General features: G+C 40.4%; 1 protein-coding gene across 5 annotated transcripts in view; it reads right to left on the reverse strand.

The window, feature by feature from the left end:
- The window catches only part of ELMO1 (engulfment and cell motility 1), a 565,675-nt gene that overhangs the window by 451,380 nt on the left and 99,420 nt on the right, over positions 1 to 14,875 (reverse strand). For 3 of the 5 annotated variants that reach the window (XM_079151165.1, XM_079151164.1, XM_079151167.1), the window contains exon 2: positions 11,887 to 12,037. In XM_079151165.1, coding sequence (XP_079007291.1) covers positions 11,887 to 11,964 — 78 coding nt within the window. In that variant the 5' untranslated portion in view covers positions 11,965 to 12,037. Of the gene's footprint in view, positions 1 to 11,886; positions 12,038 to 12,326; positions 12,428 to 14,875 lie in introns of those variants that run through there. The other 2 variants (XM_079151166.1, XM_079151169.1) reach the window with 2 other exon arrangements.

The raw sequence follows: 14,875 nt of genomic DNA on the forward strand, positions 1-14,875 counted from the left end.
CCAACCAGGCAAGTCCAGAGACCCTACTCTTCCTCACTATCAGATTTTTCTTCAGTGCCAAAGGGATACTAGGCAGGATCTCTTTTTAAATATTTCCTCTTTTCCATTCATTTTCTTCTTGGTTAGTAAAGCTGCCAATTGAACATAGGTTGGCATTTTTTAAGTTTATCCTTTTCAACATATTTGGTATTCACATTTTTTACTCCTTTATCATTTGGGCCATGAATCCCTTATTTTTACCCTTCAATTTACCAATTCTCTCTTTAGCCAAATCTACTTTATCTGTGCATTTTATTTCTTTGAAATATCTGCTATATTTATTTTATACATTTTACTTGTTTTATGTAAATTTTCATTTCTAAGGTTTCTAATCGGTTTCTTCTCATCATGGGTTTTATATCCACCTACTTTGTGTTCATAATCTTCTGTCTGCCTGGATATTATTCTCTCTCTTTAAAGTTTTCCCTGTGAGGATACTTGACACATTTTTAAGCTCTCCCTTGCACTCTGTGATCCTCCACACTGACCAGCTAGACAGCAATAGCAGATATGATAAAGAGAGAGCCCAGCTATAGGCACATTTTCTGTGATGACTAGATAGAAAAGTTGAGGAAGAGAGAATTCTCTAGGAAGACACAGTTTCAGCCTGAGCAAACTTGGTGTATGTTCACGTCCAACACCAAGAAAAGGAAAACATGAAAAGAAGAAAAACTACACAGGTTGGGGCCAGGAGGCACAAAGAAGACTGTAAGAGTCTGAAATACAAGGGACTCTAGATGAACAAGGCAAGTAGGCAGATGGATAGTCATTTATATGGGTCAGGAGGGCAAGGAAAAAAGTGTCAGCAAGAAAGTACAAGCATCTTATGATGATGAACTGATAAATCCAAACACAGCACCACAAACTTGTCCCAAAGCAAAGATTAGTATTAATCGTTTTGAAAATGGATACAACTACTCTGAAAGTCACTTGGTTGCCTTCTGGTTATGGGAGGCATTGATGTGAGGATACACATAGGTCTTCATAAAGTCAATTGGTGGAAATGTAGTAACATGTTTAGAATATATGGTGAGGACAAAGGAAGGAATGCGCTCACCAGAGTCACTCCTTTTAATAATTATATTAAATTTTCTGTATCAGTAGACAGAGTATAGCCATCACCTATCTCCTTTGCTCAACAAACATTCGTTATGAGTTATGTCTTTACCATATGCCGGACAAAACACAGCTGACCCATGCAGAGGATCACACAATGAGTTACAACACTGGCAAATGGAGCCACACAGGATGTTATAAACACAGCTAACAGGGGTCCTCAACTAGACAGAGGAGTCAGAAAAGATCCTTTCTAAGGAAATTATAGTTCATGTAGGATGGAAGAATAAACAGGAGTTAGATAGGAGGAGAAGCAAGGGGTGTGATTTCCAGTTAAAAGAAGTCACATTTATGAAGACTCAGAAGAGGAAAGGAATTTGTGCTCATGCAGGGAGAAAAAGGTCACTTGATGAGACCCAGATAAGGGAGCCATAGTGTCTCTAAATGAGTCTGGTGAAGTAGGCAAGGGCCAGGGATAGCAGGGTTCCAGAAAACAGCAAAATGTCTGCATTCTATTCCAAGAGCAGTGGGAGAGCCACTGAACAAGGTAAGTCTGGGAAAATGGACTGAAGTGGAAGTAGGAGCAGAGTCCTGGAGTCCTGCTGTCACCCAGTGCAAATAAGCTGGAGCAGTGGCAGTGAGGAGGGACAAGAGGTAGAAGGAACCCAGAACCATTTGGGAAGTAGGTTCTACAGAATTCGCTATTTGAGGGGGTATGGGAGATGAGGAGGGGGTGTCATGCATGAGGGTGACACTTGATTGAGAGGACCCACAAATCCACTTGATGAATATCTAACTAATACAATCTAGAAAAGCATGCATTTTTTTTCTCTGAGGCTCCTCTCATTTCCATAGAGTTCTGGGCATACTGCACATTATGTCTACATACCCATAGGGATAAAGTACAAGCTGCCTTTTTCTATAACAAACTGCTTTTTTCTGGGAATCTGGAGTCCTCCTTCATACTGAAATCTACACACGTACATACCCCACCAATAAATTTCCAGTTGACTTAGCAGGAAAGTAAAGCACATGGTATGACATGCACAGAAGAGTCTGGAAATGTGAGAAGTCTCAGTCACCAAATCAAAACCAAATACAGTTGATACAAGACTCTGCCCTGAGTTGCCCAAACTTCCCTCAGTACAGTGCTGTGGAGGGAAGTAGAATGGAAGAGAAAAACCACCTCCACCTACCTAGATGGCAAACTAAACTCTGCAGATCATTTTCAGAAGGACAAACAGAATGAATGCTGGAGTTCATTCTGGCTCAATTAAACTCACTTCTCAACCAAAGAGACAAGCACATTTGCCATCTTTCTCTTCCAAAGCATGGTGTACTCCAAGTGAGGTTATACAGACTATCCCACAAGAAGAAAGCTAAACCAGAAAAGGAAGTACCCTAGTCACTTTATTTTAAAGGAAGTTTAACAAATAGCTGGTACATTACCAAATCTAACAGTTGCAAAAATCAGATGAGGGATGGCTATTTATCCACTAATGTCATTCTGAAAGCAAAAAAGCAATAGTGCAATACCACACAATTTTTATTTTGCCTTTCTTACATGGGACAGAGTAAGTGATTGAAGATATTATGTTTGTACTCTGGACTCAAAGTTACTGTGGGAACCAGAAGTATTACCAGCAGATAGAGTGAGAAATTTCAAGCCCTTCACAATAGTGATTTTCAAATGTGGGTCCAACCACATGAGTGTTCCACCAGGGGAACATGATAAAAAAAAGGAATCCCTACAACTTGAACCCCACTTACAAAATAATTCTCCCTGACATTTTCAATATGCTTCCTGAGCAATTCTAATGCAGGGCTGAGCTTGGAAGCCCTGATCCAGTCCATTTTCACAAGAGAAAATTCTGTCCACCTTCCAGGGGACATTTGGCAAAGTCCGAAGACACTTTTTGCTTATCCTATCTGGGGAAGGGGTTATACTGGCATCTAATAAATCAAGGCCAGGATGCTGCTAAAATACTACAAAACACAGGACAGCCCTGACCACCAAGAATTATCAGACACAAAATGACAATGTGCAAAGGTTAAAAAATGATCTAATCCGACCACTTGGGGGTAAAAACAGTGTGAGGAAATTATAGGACTTCTAGTTTCTGTAATGCAAGGTTAGAACTCAGCTCTCCAGATATTCTGTCCCATTCTCCTTACTCAATGTGATCTTGAAAGACCCATCTGAATTCAAGTCACTTTATTTAGAATTTAACTGTCCTTCACTAGGTAGTCAATATTTAAATGTGCTGGGAATTAAGCTTTTTTTCAGGCTAAAGAGCAGGCTTTAATGCATTTAAGGGAAATTTGGTATTATTGGTTCCCATCTTGCCTAAAACATGACACTTGTTCTACTCTGTACCAGATAGAATTTACAACTGGCTTTTAGTGGTTACCATTATTAAGCAGAGAGCTGAATGATTATCTCACAGCATCCCTATAACACCAGGAAGGGTTTATAAACATTGCCAATTCTCCTTATAAAGCACTAAATCTGTTCTCGATTTCACAGCAGTTAAGTGGCAGAACCTGATTAGAGTCCATATCAGTCCACCCTGAAGTCCATGCTCTTAAGTGGCATGCTGAAAAGCCTGCCCAAAAGTCCAGCCCTGATCAAATTAGTTTTTCAAGGCTGGTGTCTGCTTCAGAAGGGCTCCCTCTCTACTAACCCAGACCACTCACCAGGTTTCTCCTAATTTTTAAGGAAATACATAAAAGAACATGTCTGTGGAATTCTCATTGTAGCTCTGCAATGACGTATGCATCTGTTCAAACCAGGCTGGGTGTGACTGGTGGGAACCACTATGTAGGACTATAAGATATGGAGACATTAAAACAGAACTGACAAACAGAAAGACAGTCTGGTGTCAAACAGTGTGGGATTCAAATCAGCACTCTCCCAGCTGAGTATTGTTAGGCAAATTAATGAACCTGTAAATAATTTTGAAATAGAAAATCTAAAGCCAATCTTGCAGGTCTGTAGCAGGATGATAAAATACTACTCTGTGAAGCACATTGCCTGGGACACAGTGTGTGCAAAAAAGTTGCTATCATTATTATTACTATTACTACTCTTATTATGCACAGAATGAGCAAAACTCTATAATGTCAAGTACACAATGTGCTTGAATGTGCTTTACTCAATGAGCTTTCAAAAGGTCTTGTGTAAATTGATTTTATGCATACTGAATCAGATCTAAAATATGCTACAAAAATATGGTAATTAAAAACCACAGACAATCGTTTTGTATTGTGCTTATCTACAAACACATGCCTCTGGGGTTTTTTTAGGAAAACAAAAGCCCATCATTATATGGGAAATAGGTGCTAACATAATTTATCTATTTGTAGAATGGAGAATGAAGAATATCAATGTTTTATTCTTACTGTCACTGTTCAGAATTCAAATTTACAGTAGACCCATAGAAATAGAGATCAATGCAATAGACCACAGGACCCAAATGGCTGTAAACCACAGGCTGACCACCAGGAGCTTGTGTTCTATTTCAAGAGATGTGCACACATAAAGAGAAATGTAAATTATATTGCGTGCAAATATATTAACTGCCAATAAAAGCTACAGGCAAAAAAAACGGTTCAAGAAAATAGAAGGCTGGAGAAATTATTGCATATAATGTGATCAAAAATGGTTTGAGCACAAAGGCAGCTCTCAGCAGGGTTTAGCAAAGCCAGAATTTTGAGCAGTGGTGAGCTAGGCAAGGCAAGAGGAATTCGAGCTATTGTACTGTTAAAAGGAAACTGTAAGAGAGGAGAAACTCTGTGAATGTGTAGGGATGTATTTCTAAAGGAGCAGTTTCTACAAAACAGGAGGATATTTGAGAACTGCTTATACCATGCAGATACCTTGGACTACAGATAATGCTTGGGAAAATATGGAAGGATGTAAATTTATGTTAAGGAATATAATTCTAAGCAATTTGAAAGATATATAGAACAAAGACTTGAAACTCTGTATCTCTTCCCATCACCCTTTCTGGGCCTGAATCAGCCACACCAATGGCCTCTCCAAGTGTTCATCCTACACACAGCCCAGTAAAGATGTCAGGACACCCTCGCCTGTTGAAATAGCCTGGACTTGTTTTCCTTGAGCAGAGGTGAGATCTGTCTCCTGTACAGAAAGGATGGAGTCCATACACTGGGCCATAAGTGATACATCTCATGTTCCCTCTATATGATATAACTTGACAAAGTTGGTAACACCTCTGAGACCCCATTTCTTCACGCTCATGAATAGGCAGTTCTATTAACCATGCGTCTGTCTGTCTTCTAAAGGCAACTGAAGGACTGTACAAGGCAACAGCATGTCCATCAAGCAGGAAAATGAATCTGGTGATCAGGTAGCAGGTCACACTGGTGATGGGAGCTGGTGTCGTTAGGTATTGTTGATACTTCAGAGAGAGCGTGGATCTGACACCAAGGTCATCTGTCATGAACCCATGGATCAGAGGACTAAGCAGAGGTTGGGACAGATTTAGACAGAAGGAGAGAGACGTGGGGACTATGAAGGAAACTTACACAGACTAATCAAATAAGGAGAAAAATCTCAAGCACTGAAGCTTAATGAGGAGAGAGATGCAGAAGACCTGAACCAGCAGCTTTGCCCAGTGTAACCACGAAAGCAAGGAAACTATGAAAGGCTGAGTGGAGACCATTTGATTGGGCAGATCCATGAGTACTATTGTAAAGAAAGGTAGATGGCTGTCTGTCCAAAGATTCAGAAGACACTGAAACAATACTGACAGCATGTGCGGATGGTACTGATGACATTTAAATAAGTTTGAACTAGGGAAGAAAAAAAAAAAAAAAAAAAAAAAAACAGAATAAATTACCTACTAGCAAAAGACAGCTCTAGGACCAGAGAGGATTTTCCAAGGTAGGAGTAGAACAGCTTACTGTTGGTGATAGAGAAGAAGACAATAAATGAAGAGAAGATGGATGGGACACAGCTGCAGGAAAAGGATGGGTTAAAAGAAACATGGAGCAAAAGAGGTGTGGATTAGGATAGGCCAAAAGCCCTAGGGACAAAGGGGAAGTACCTCTTCCCTTCTCTGCTCGTTCCTAGAAAAAGAAGCCATATGGCAGATGCCAAAGGCCTGGAGCAGTCTGTGCTACTGTGCAAATTTACAGACATCAGTGGTGACTTTCTGGTCAGAGTCCTTGGAAAGCAAGGAATGAAGGGACAGGGCATGGGCAGGAGATGCAGAAGCCTTGAAGATTTGCTGTCCAAAAGTGTTGGTGGGTAGCCAGGAGATAGAAGAAAACATCATGGAGGCGTTCTAGAGAGCCTGTGAACATTCCACAGCATGAACTGGCCTCGTGTCCGGCTGGTACACTCCTTTATTCCCAGTGATGCCTCCCTCTTGCCCTTTAATCTTCTCGCCTTCTTAAACATTTACAAAGTTAGATAGGATAAGAACAGGGTGCAGTGGGGGCCTGTTCACAATAGAAGGCCAGGTAAAAAGGAAAACCAGAATATCTAATTTTCCAGTCGAATGAAAACCTGCTTAAACTAGTAGCCATCATGGCTGCCTTTCTGAGGCATTATTCTGGGGTAGGCAATCTGCTACATTCTTTTCACACACTATCTATACAAGAACCATAAAAGTAGCAAATTAAAATCCTGCTTTCACAAGACAAAGAAACTGAGATTCAAAGATGCTCACTGAACCTCCCACAGAAATCAGGGCTCTTGAACGGCTATGGAATGAGTGTCCGTGTTCCCCACAAAACCCATACGTTGAAATTAGCTCCCTAAGCTAATGGTTTTAAGAAGAGGACAATTTAGGAGGTGATTAGGTCCCAAGAGTGCAGTCTTGTAAAAGAGACTCCATGGAACCTGTTTGCTGCATCCACCAGATCAGGACCACAGAAGGCCCACGTGTGAGGAACAGGTCCTTGCCACACACTGAATCCCCTGGTGCCATTATCTGGAATTTTTCAGCTTCCAAAAACGTGAGCAAAAAAAATTCTGTTGCTTGTAAACTTTTCAGTTCTAAGTATTATGTTACAGCAGCCAAAGAAACTAAGACAAGTACTCAAATCTCTATTTCAGTGTCCCTGGAATCTGCACTGTCCACTCTGCCTTTTAGTGGTGCCTCTTCTCAAAGTGTCTGAAGCTCTATGCTCTTGACTGAGAAATAAACTATTCAGTAAAAGCTAAGTTAACAAGAACATTGGGCATGGAAGCCTTTTAACTTTAGTATATTCAGACAACCATCATTCTTAGCCTCAAGTGACTCCTGAGGTTGAAACTCAACAATAGAGAAGACCAGAGAAGAAACCAGGAATGAGTTGACAACTGTTTGCAGTGCTTCATGTGATACAGCAAAGTTCATCAATTCAAAAGCTCCTGGGACTTTTCTGGCCTAGTGGAAACAAAACTGTCTCCTCAAAATTAAAGATCAACAAGGGGCTGTGCAGACAGCCCCTTGAACACAACCAGTATCTTTGGAGATGGCTGAGTAGAATTAAGAACCCTAAGATAATCACCATTAAAGAAATTCCTCCTCCCACTAACTCACTAATGACACCTCTAGCTATTAAGTGAGGACTATTAACCAGACACGGGAGAAACAGCAAAAATGAAGCAACTCCTGTCAAATGACTGTCTCAATATATAGGAACCTCTGCATTAGAATCATCTGCTGCTTATTACAGACCCAATTAAAGGCCCTGGCCCTGGCCTAGAATCAGAATCTCTGCAGTAGAAGTTGGGAATATGCACTTTGTAGAAGCTTCCTGAATGATTCTTGTGCACACTCAAGGTTGAGGACCACTGGTTTGAAAGACAGTAACAACATGTGTGATGAGTATGGACACTCAAGATCTCAGAACACAAAACAACAATGCCTAACCCACACCCTGAAAACATCTTTTAGTGAAACAGTAGCTATCCCATTTAAAAAGAAGAGAAGAGCTTTTTAAATGAGATAAACACACAATGGGAGAAAGGCAGACCATGTGATTCTTATGGAACAAAGTAGAAGAGGAGGAGAAAACCCAGCTAACAATCATTGATTCAACTCTTCATTGGACTTACAAGTACATTTACAATTCTCATGCCAAGTTCTGACTCCATCAATAAAAAGTACTTGACATCAACTCTGCCACAAGCTTCCCTCCAACTTTTGCAAATGCAGGCAGTAACAGTCTGAGTTCCTAATTTTTTGTCTATATCTCAATGTGGCATCACAAGGAAGCCTATAAATTTGCGAACTGTTTAAAAGTTCAGTCTTAGAAGGAAGGGGTTTTAGTAAGCTTTTTTGCTGCTGTGACTAAGTGATCTGACCAGCACAATTATAGAGGAGGAAAGGTTTATTTCACAGTTTTAGAAGTATTAGTCCATAGAAGGCAAGCTTCACCCCTCAGGGCTCGAGGTGAGGCAGAACATTATGGCGCAAGAGTGTGGGAGAGGGAAGCAGCTTGCATCATCAGGAAGCAGAGAAAGAGAGAGAATCTCCACTCTCCAGATACAAAATATATACCCCAAAGTCATGCCCCAATTCCCACCTCCTCCAGCCACACCCTACCACTTCGGTTGCCACTCAGTAAATCCCATCAGGGGATTTTATCACTGTTTGAGTTAAGACTCTCACAATCCAATCATTTCTCCTCTGAACCTTCTTGCATTGTCTCACATGTGAGCTTCTAGGGGACACCTCACATCCAAACCCTAACAGAAGTGAAGCTTGGGGTTATGTCCTGGTCTCCCACTAACTGTAAAATTGTGTAACTTCTCTGAACTTCAATATTCTCATCTGCAGAGCTGGAAAAATAACCAAGAATGAAAGAAAGCAATGCTGGGTGCCATGATGCACCAAGAAGGACATACCATCATTTCTTTGGTATTTCTTCACAAACTGCAAAACCAGAATCTAATTGGTAGGCTATACCAAAGAACTCCAAACTAAATAATTTCCCATAAAATAGCTGTCCTGTACCCTACAAAATTGTCAGGAAATATAAAGACTGAAGAATTGTTCCAGATCAATGGAGACCAAAGAGACATGACAATAAATACAGTACAGATCCCACTCAGGATATTAACTATTGAGGAAATTGCTATAAAGGAGCTTATTGCAACAATTGATGAAATGTGAATACGGAGTGTGAACTAAGCTTCTGAGAATACAGTGTTCAATTTCCTAGTTTTTGTACATGTACCATGGTTAAGATGATTTTTTTTCTTAGAAAATACACACTGAGTCATTAAGGTAAAGGTGGGTGGTGCCCATGTGACCCCCTCAAGTCATTCAGAAAAAGCACAGGTAAAGAGTTCTTTGTAGCCAGGCATGGTGGCGCATGCCTATAAACCCAGCGGCTCAGAAGGGTGAGGCAGAAGGACTGCAAGTTCAAAGCCAGTCTCAGCAACTTAGTGAGGCCCTAAGCAACTCAGTGACACCCTGTCTCTAAATAAAATATTTTTAAAAAGGGTTGGGGATATGGCCAGTGTGTAAGTGCCCTAGGTTCATCCCTGGTACCAAAAAATAAAAACAGTAAATAAATAAATAAAGAGTTCTTTATACAGTCCTCACAATTTCTCTGTGTTCAAATTGTATAAAAATGGTTACTCTTCAGGACTATCAGGCTATGGAAAAAAAAAAAAAAAAGGAAACACCAAGAAATTGTCAAAAATTGGAGAAGATCAAGAAAACAGAACAATTAAATACAGTGTGGTTGGTATCCTTGGATTGGATCCTAGAACCAAAATAAAAACCAGGATATTAGTGGAAAAACTTATAAAATCCAAATAAAGTTTGTAGTTTAGTTAATGTAACGTGCCAATGTTCATTTCTTAGTTTTGACAAATGTAGCAAGATTATGTTAAGGTGTTAATGTTAGGAGAAGGGTATATGCATAAGGGTATACAATCTTTGCAATTTTCTATAATTCTGAAAAGATTATAAAATTAAAGGATTATTCTTATGAAATAAAACACACACATATAGCAAAGAACACTACACCAACTCCCCAAGTATCAGGGAATATATACATATCAAGAGTTGCTGTGTTAAAGCAGAGATTCATAAACTCCACCAACCACTGTTGAGTCAAAACTAAATAGTTCATCAGAACCACTAAATTAAGACTCTCTTAGGAGGGAGCCATCAACAACATTTATAGGAACCGGTGCCCCAGGTGGTTCTGATGAGCACCAGCTACCCAGATCAACACCTCTCAGACCCCCTGGAGATCTTGTTAATGTACACATTCTGGACCAAAGGTCTAGGAAAGTCCTAAGAATGTGCATTTCTAATGAGCTCCCAGGTGATATCCAAGCATCTGGTCCTCAGCCCCAGATACTAAGAAGGGCAAAGCAAGAAGGCAGAAGGACCTGGGTGCTCACCACTGAGAAGCTTCATGTGAGTTCAGGACAGTGACAAAATGAGACCAACCTCTATCTTCTGGAAGTCATTATTCTCTTAGATTGTGACCAAACCTAATCCTGAACACATTTAATCTGCACCAAGTATCCCTATAGTTTTCAAAAGTAAAATTTAACTAGCAACCTTTTAAAAATCACACCTGCTACCTGACAAATATGTATGAAACTATTAGCCATCTCTACTTTTCTCTAGTTGCATGGGTTGCTTCTAGAGTCACACATGCAAAAACACACCCCCCCCCCCCCCAAAAAAAAAACACATCAGAGATCAGTTAAAATGACAGCAATGTAATGTGCTAATTGGATTGCACCTTTTTTTTTACAACAATCCCCAAAGTGTACCCTTTCTTACATTCAGGTAAGCTCAACTAACTCTGATTTGATCATGATCATTCATTTTAATGATTCCTTTGGATTCACAAAACACCATATAACTCTGGCAGTGGTCTTCAACCAGATAATAAAACCTGACCAAGAAAAAAAGTTGCAAATCATAAATATAATATAGTATCAGAAACATAAAATTGGAGTTGCTATGGTATTCTAATTTTGAAAATATAGAAGGTCCTCTAGAATCCTGCTATATGCATTTTGGAAGCCATAAGTGTATATTAAGTCTCAATCTTTTTTCATTTAATCATTTCCTCTAGAATGACTACGGTACAATAAACACAAAATACTCTTCCTTAGACTATCTGTAATCAAATAGTGAGAACCACACCACATGATTGTCAACATCCAAGCTAAAGATTCCTTGAGAGGTAAAATCATTCTTATAAACCGCCGTATTTTGTCATTCAATAAATATTTACTGAGTATGTATTACATGTCAGACAGTATGCTAGATACATAGTGAATTTTATACTAGTAAAAATTACAATTGGCTGGGATCCAAGACTGAGCCCTTCTATCGTAATTTTATTATAAAACTCTTAAAATAACCAAGTTCTAAAGCACCTGTTGGCTGCTTCCGCAAAAAAACAATGAGGAAAAAATGATTTAAAAATTTAAGTTGTATGTTGCTTATGTGAAAACAAACTGTACATATTCATGTGTCATTGCAAGGCAGGGCTGGGACAGCCATCACAGTGTCAACTGCTCAGAGTCCAATCCACAGTCACTCCCGCCTCTTTTTTGCTTCAGACACAAACCCCGTATTGACACAATTCAAGAAGATGCTGCAAGAATATAAAAACCCCATCCATCGCCACTGCATGTGGTACAGAAATTAAGCTACACTGCAACCATTATTGTACATATTTTTCAACACAGCAACAGAGAGGAAAAAAAGGGCTATCCAAAGTCTATAAACATTCTAGTATAGAAAGGAAACTGAAAATAACCACCCCACTGCAGCCCGCATCACTAACCTGATCGATTTCCATGAGCTTGGGGTAGGCTCCCGGCCATTCTATGGCCACCTTGACAATGTCCGCGGGTGGCGGCATTGTGAGCCCCAACAAAGTCCAAAGTCCTTGGAACTGAGGATCCTACAGCGTGGACGGCCACACGTGTCTACACCTAAGGAGGAATGACAAAAAGAGAAAGAGAAGTCGTTCAGTGCAGATGCAGGGCGAATTTTGCTTCATCACTTCCTGTTTTCACTGGTGGTTTAGGTATGAGAAACGGCTCCCCTTGGCGCGGGGTGCCGAAGACGCAGGGGCACAGTCAATGGCACCACAAGCTCCTGAGGAAAGAAGAAAGATGTGGGGGCGACCACACCAAAGCCTAAGAGTCAAAGCCTCCAGGGGACGCTGCCCTGGGGGTCCTGCTTAGGCAACTTCTGAGTGGAAAGATAGCAGCCCCTTACCACCGGGTTCTGCTCCCAACAGAGACCAAGGTCTGAATGAGCAGGGCTCACCCTGTCCAGACACGCATGTCAGCGCCTGGCGCTCAGCAGTCTCCGGAAGGACACATTGCCCAGGAAGTCATGGTCAGGAAGCAGTTTTTATTTAAAGCATTTTCTGTGTCACAAATAGATCTCCGCACTATAGCAACCAGGATATCATGAGGAAGGAGAAAATGCCCTGAGAGTTCACACGCATACACACACACACTCCCCAAGGCCAGTTCACACAATGTGTCTCAGAGGGAAGAAAATGTACATGAGCAGATAGGACCACATTCAGAAGAGACCTTGAGTTCTCCTTTGAATGAAGGTTGCTTACACAAAGTAAGTAACAATCATCCTCTACTGCCTCTCCCCATTTCTTTAGTAAACTTAATTTTTTATTAATTTTTATTTGAACTAATTAGTTACATATGACAGTAGAATGCATTTATTCATTTTGATAAATCATACATGAATGGAGAATAATTTCTCATTTTTCTGATTGTATATGTTGTAGGTTCACAAGAGTCATGAAGTCACATATATATACACGAGGTAATAATGTCTGTTCCACTCCACTATCCTTGCTACCCCCATACCTCTTCCCTTCCCTTCAAGAGAGACCTGGTAGGAAACATCCTACAGCGAGTTGCAGTGCAGATGTACAGAGTAGTCCCCCTTCCCCTTCCACTTTCACCCCTTCGGCCCCTTGAGCTACCCCAAGTAATTCATTTTTTATGCCTTCCTCCTGAATGTCTTCATGTATGGAAGACAAACACAAAAATATCCCATTACATGTTCCCCTCTCTTTACATAAAAGACAGCATTGTATCCTATCCTTTTTTTTTTTTTTTTTTTTTTTTTTTTTTTTTTTTCATTTAGCCTATCCTATCAATCTTTGCATGTTACTACAATGAAGCATCCTCCTCCTGTTCACCGCTGCACTGCAGGATGTTTCCTACCGGGTGAACCAGGGCTCTCTTGTGGGTGTTGAAATAATTTCTTACCTTTGGCTATGATAAACAAGACTGGGAGACATTAAGCAAGGCAAACATAATTTCTGCATATGTGAACGTCTATCCTTGCCAAAGATTCACAGAAGTAAAACTGCTGGGTCAAAGAGCATATGAAGTTTTACATTTTGAGAGCCATTTCCAAATGTCCCTCCACAGAGGTGCTACCAATTGAGATGCTTCCTCCAGCAAAGTACGAGATTGCCTATTTACACACTTCTCCAACAGATATTACAGTGTACTTTCAACTTGTCTCTTTCTGACTGTGAATGAGGCTGAATATAGAGGAAAATTCACATGTTCACTTTTCTGTGAACTGTCCCTTTTTTTTGTTTTTTTTTTTAAGGGATCTCTTTTTGAAGATTTTAATAAAATAGGTGCCTTTGGTTCTTTATCAGACCAGAGTAAGCCTTGTCAGTCTGTCCCAAATCTCAATGGCAGTTGGACATCCCTGTGATGATAGAGATAGCAGAGCTAATAATGGAAGCCTCAGTGACATAAATAATCAAGTTCAGCAGAGCTGACAAGTCAAGGAAATGAACCAAAACAAACTGCTGCTCCTTTGGCCAAGGATGATCAGGGAGGCCTGCTGTGAAGCTAATCAGTGATAACTAGCCAGGGCAAATCTACAAAGCAGTGGCAGAATCACTCATTCAACAAATAATCATTGAGCTTCTGCTCCACACCAGGCCTATTCTCCAGGCTAAAGATACAGCAGCACACCTAGGTGTCAGGTAGTAACAAAGATGTGGAGAAAAATAAAACAAAGATGGAGACTCCAGCGCATGAGTATATCAATGGCAGGATGCGGGGTAGGGTGACAGAAACTAGAAATTCAGGGAAAACTTCACAGAGAAGGCAGGATTTGAGTAAACACCTATGAGAGGTGAGGAAGGGACCCTGCAGGGAAATCACATCCCAGGCATAGGGAACAGCAAGTGCAAAGACCCTGAGGCAGGAATGTACTAGATAATAGTGAGTTGTTTAGGCCAGCGAAGTAAGAGCAAGAGTAGTAAGAGAATAAGTTCAGAGAACAGTTGGGTCATAGCTTGGCAGGCTCATCCCCAGGCCCTTGACCCCCTTGACACTTGACCATCATACTCCTCAGCTTGTGACTTCTAAAGAAGGAAGTTCATGTTCATGCACTTCTCTTCAGAGTATAAATTTCCCAGGGGGCCTTTACCAAAAGGCTGAAAAGTTTGCATTCCATTTGAGTAATTTTAATATTCTAGGATGTTATCCTCAAGAAACAATTATTAACCTAACCATAACAATACCAACTGCTGTTTTGTTTGTAACTCCCCAAACCTGTAACAGTTGGATATGTAACAATAGGGACTTGTTAAATAATTATGGTGTCTCATATGTGCAAACACAGACAGACAATTGGGCTTCCTCTGAATAGTTTGCACTCTGAATACTAGAGTTTGAAAAAAAATGCATTCTATCTGTACTGCATCACTTCAACTCAGGATCCAAATTCAGCTCTACATCTTAGAATAAGAATTAAGAAAG

The sequence above is a fragment of the Sciurus vulgaris genome (genome assembly GCF_902686455.1).
Source record: "Sciurus vulgaris genome assembly, chromosome: 8".
In the NCBI taxonomy this organism is placed as follows: Eukaryota; Metazoa; Chordata; class Mammalia; order Rodentia; family Sciuridae; genus Sciurus; species Sciurus vulgaris.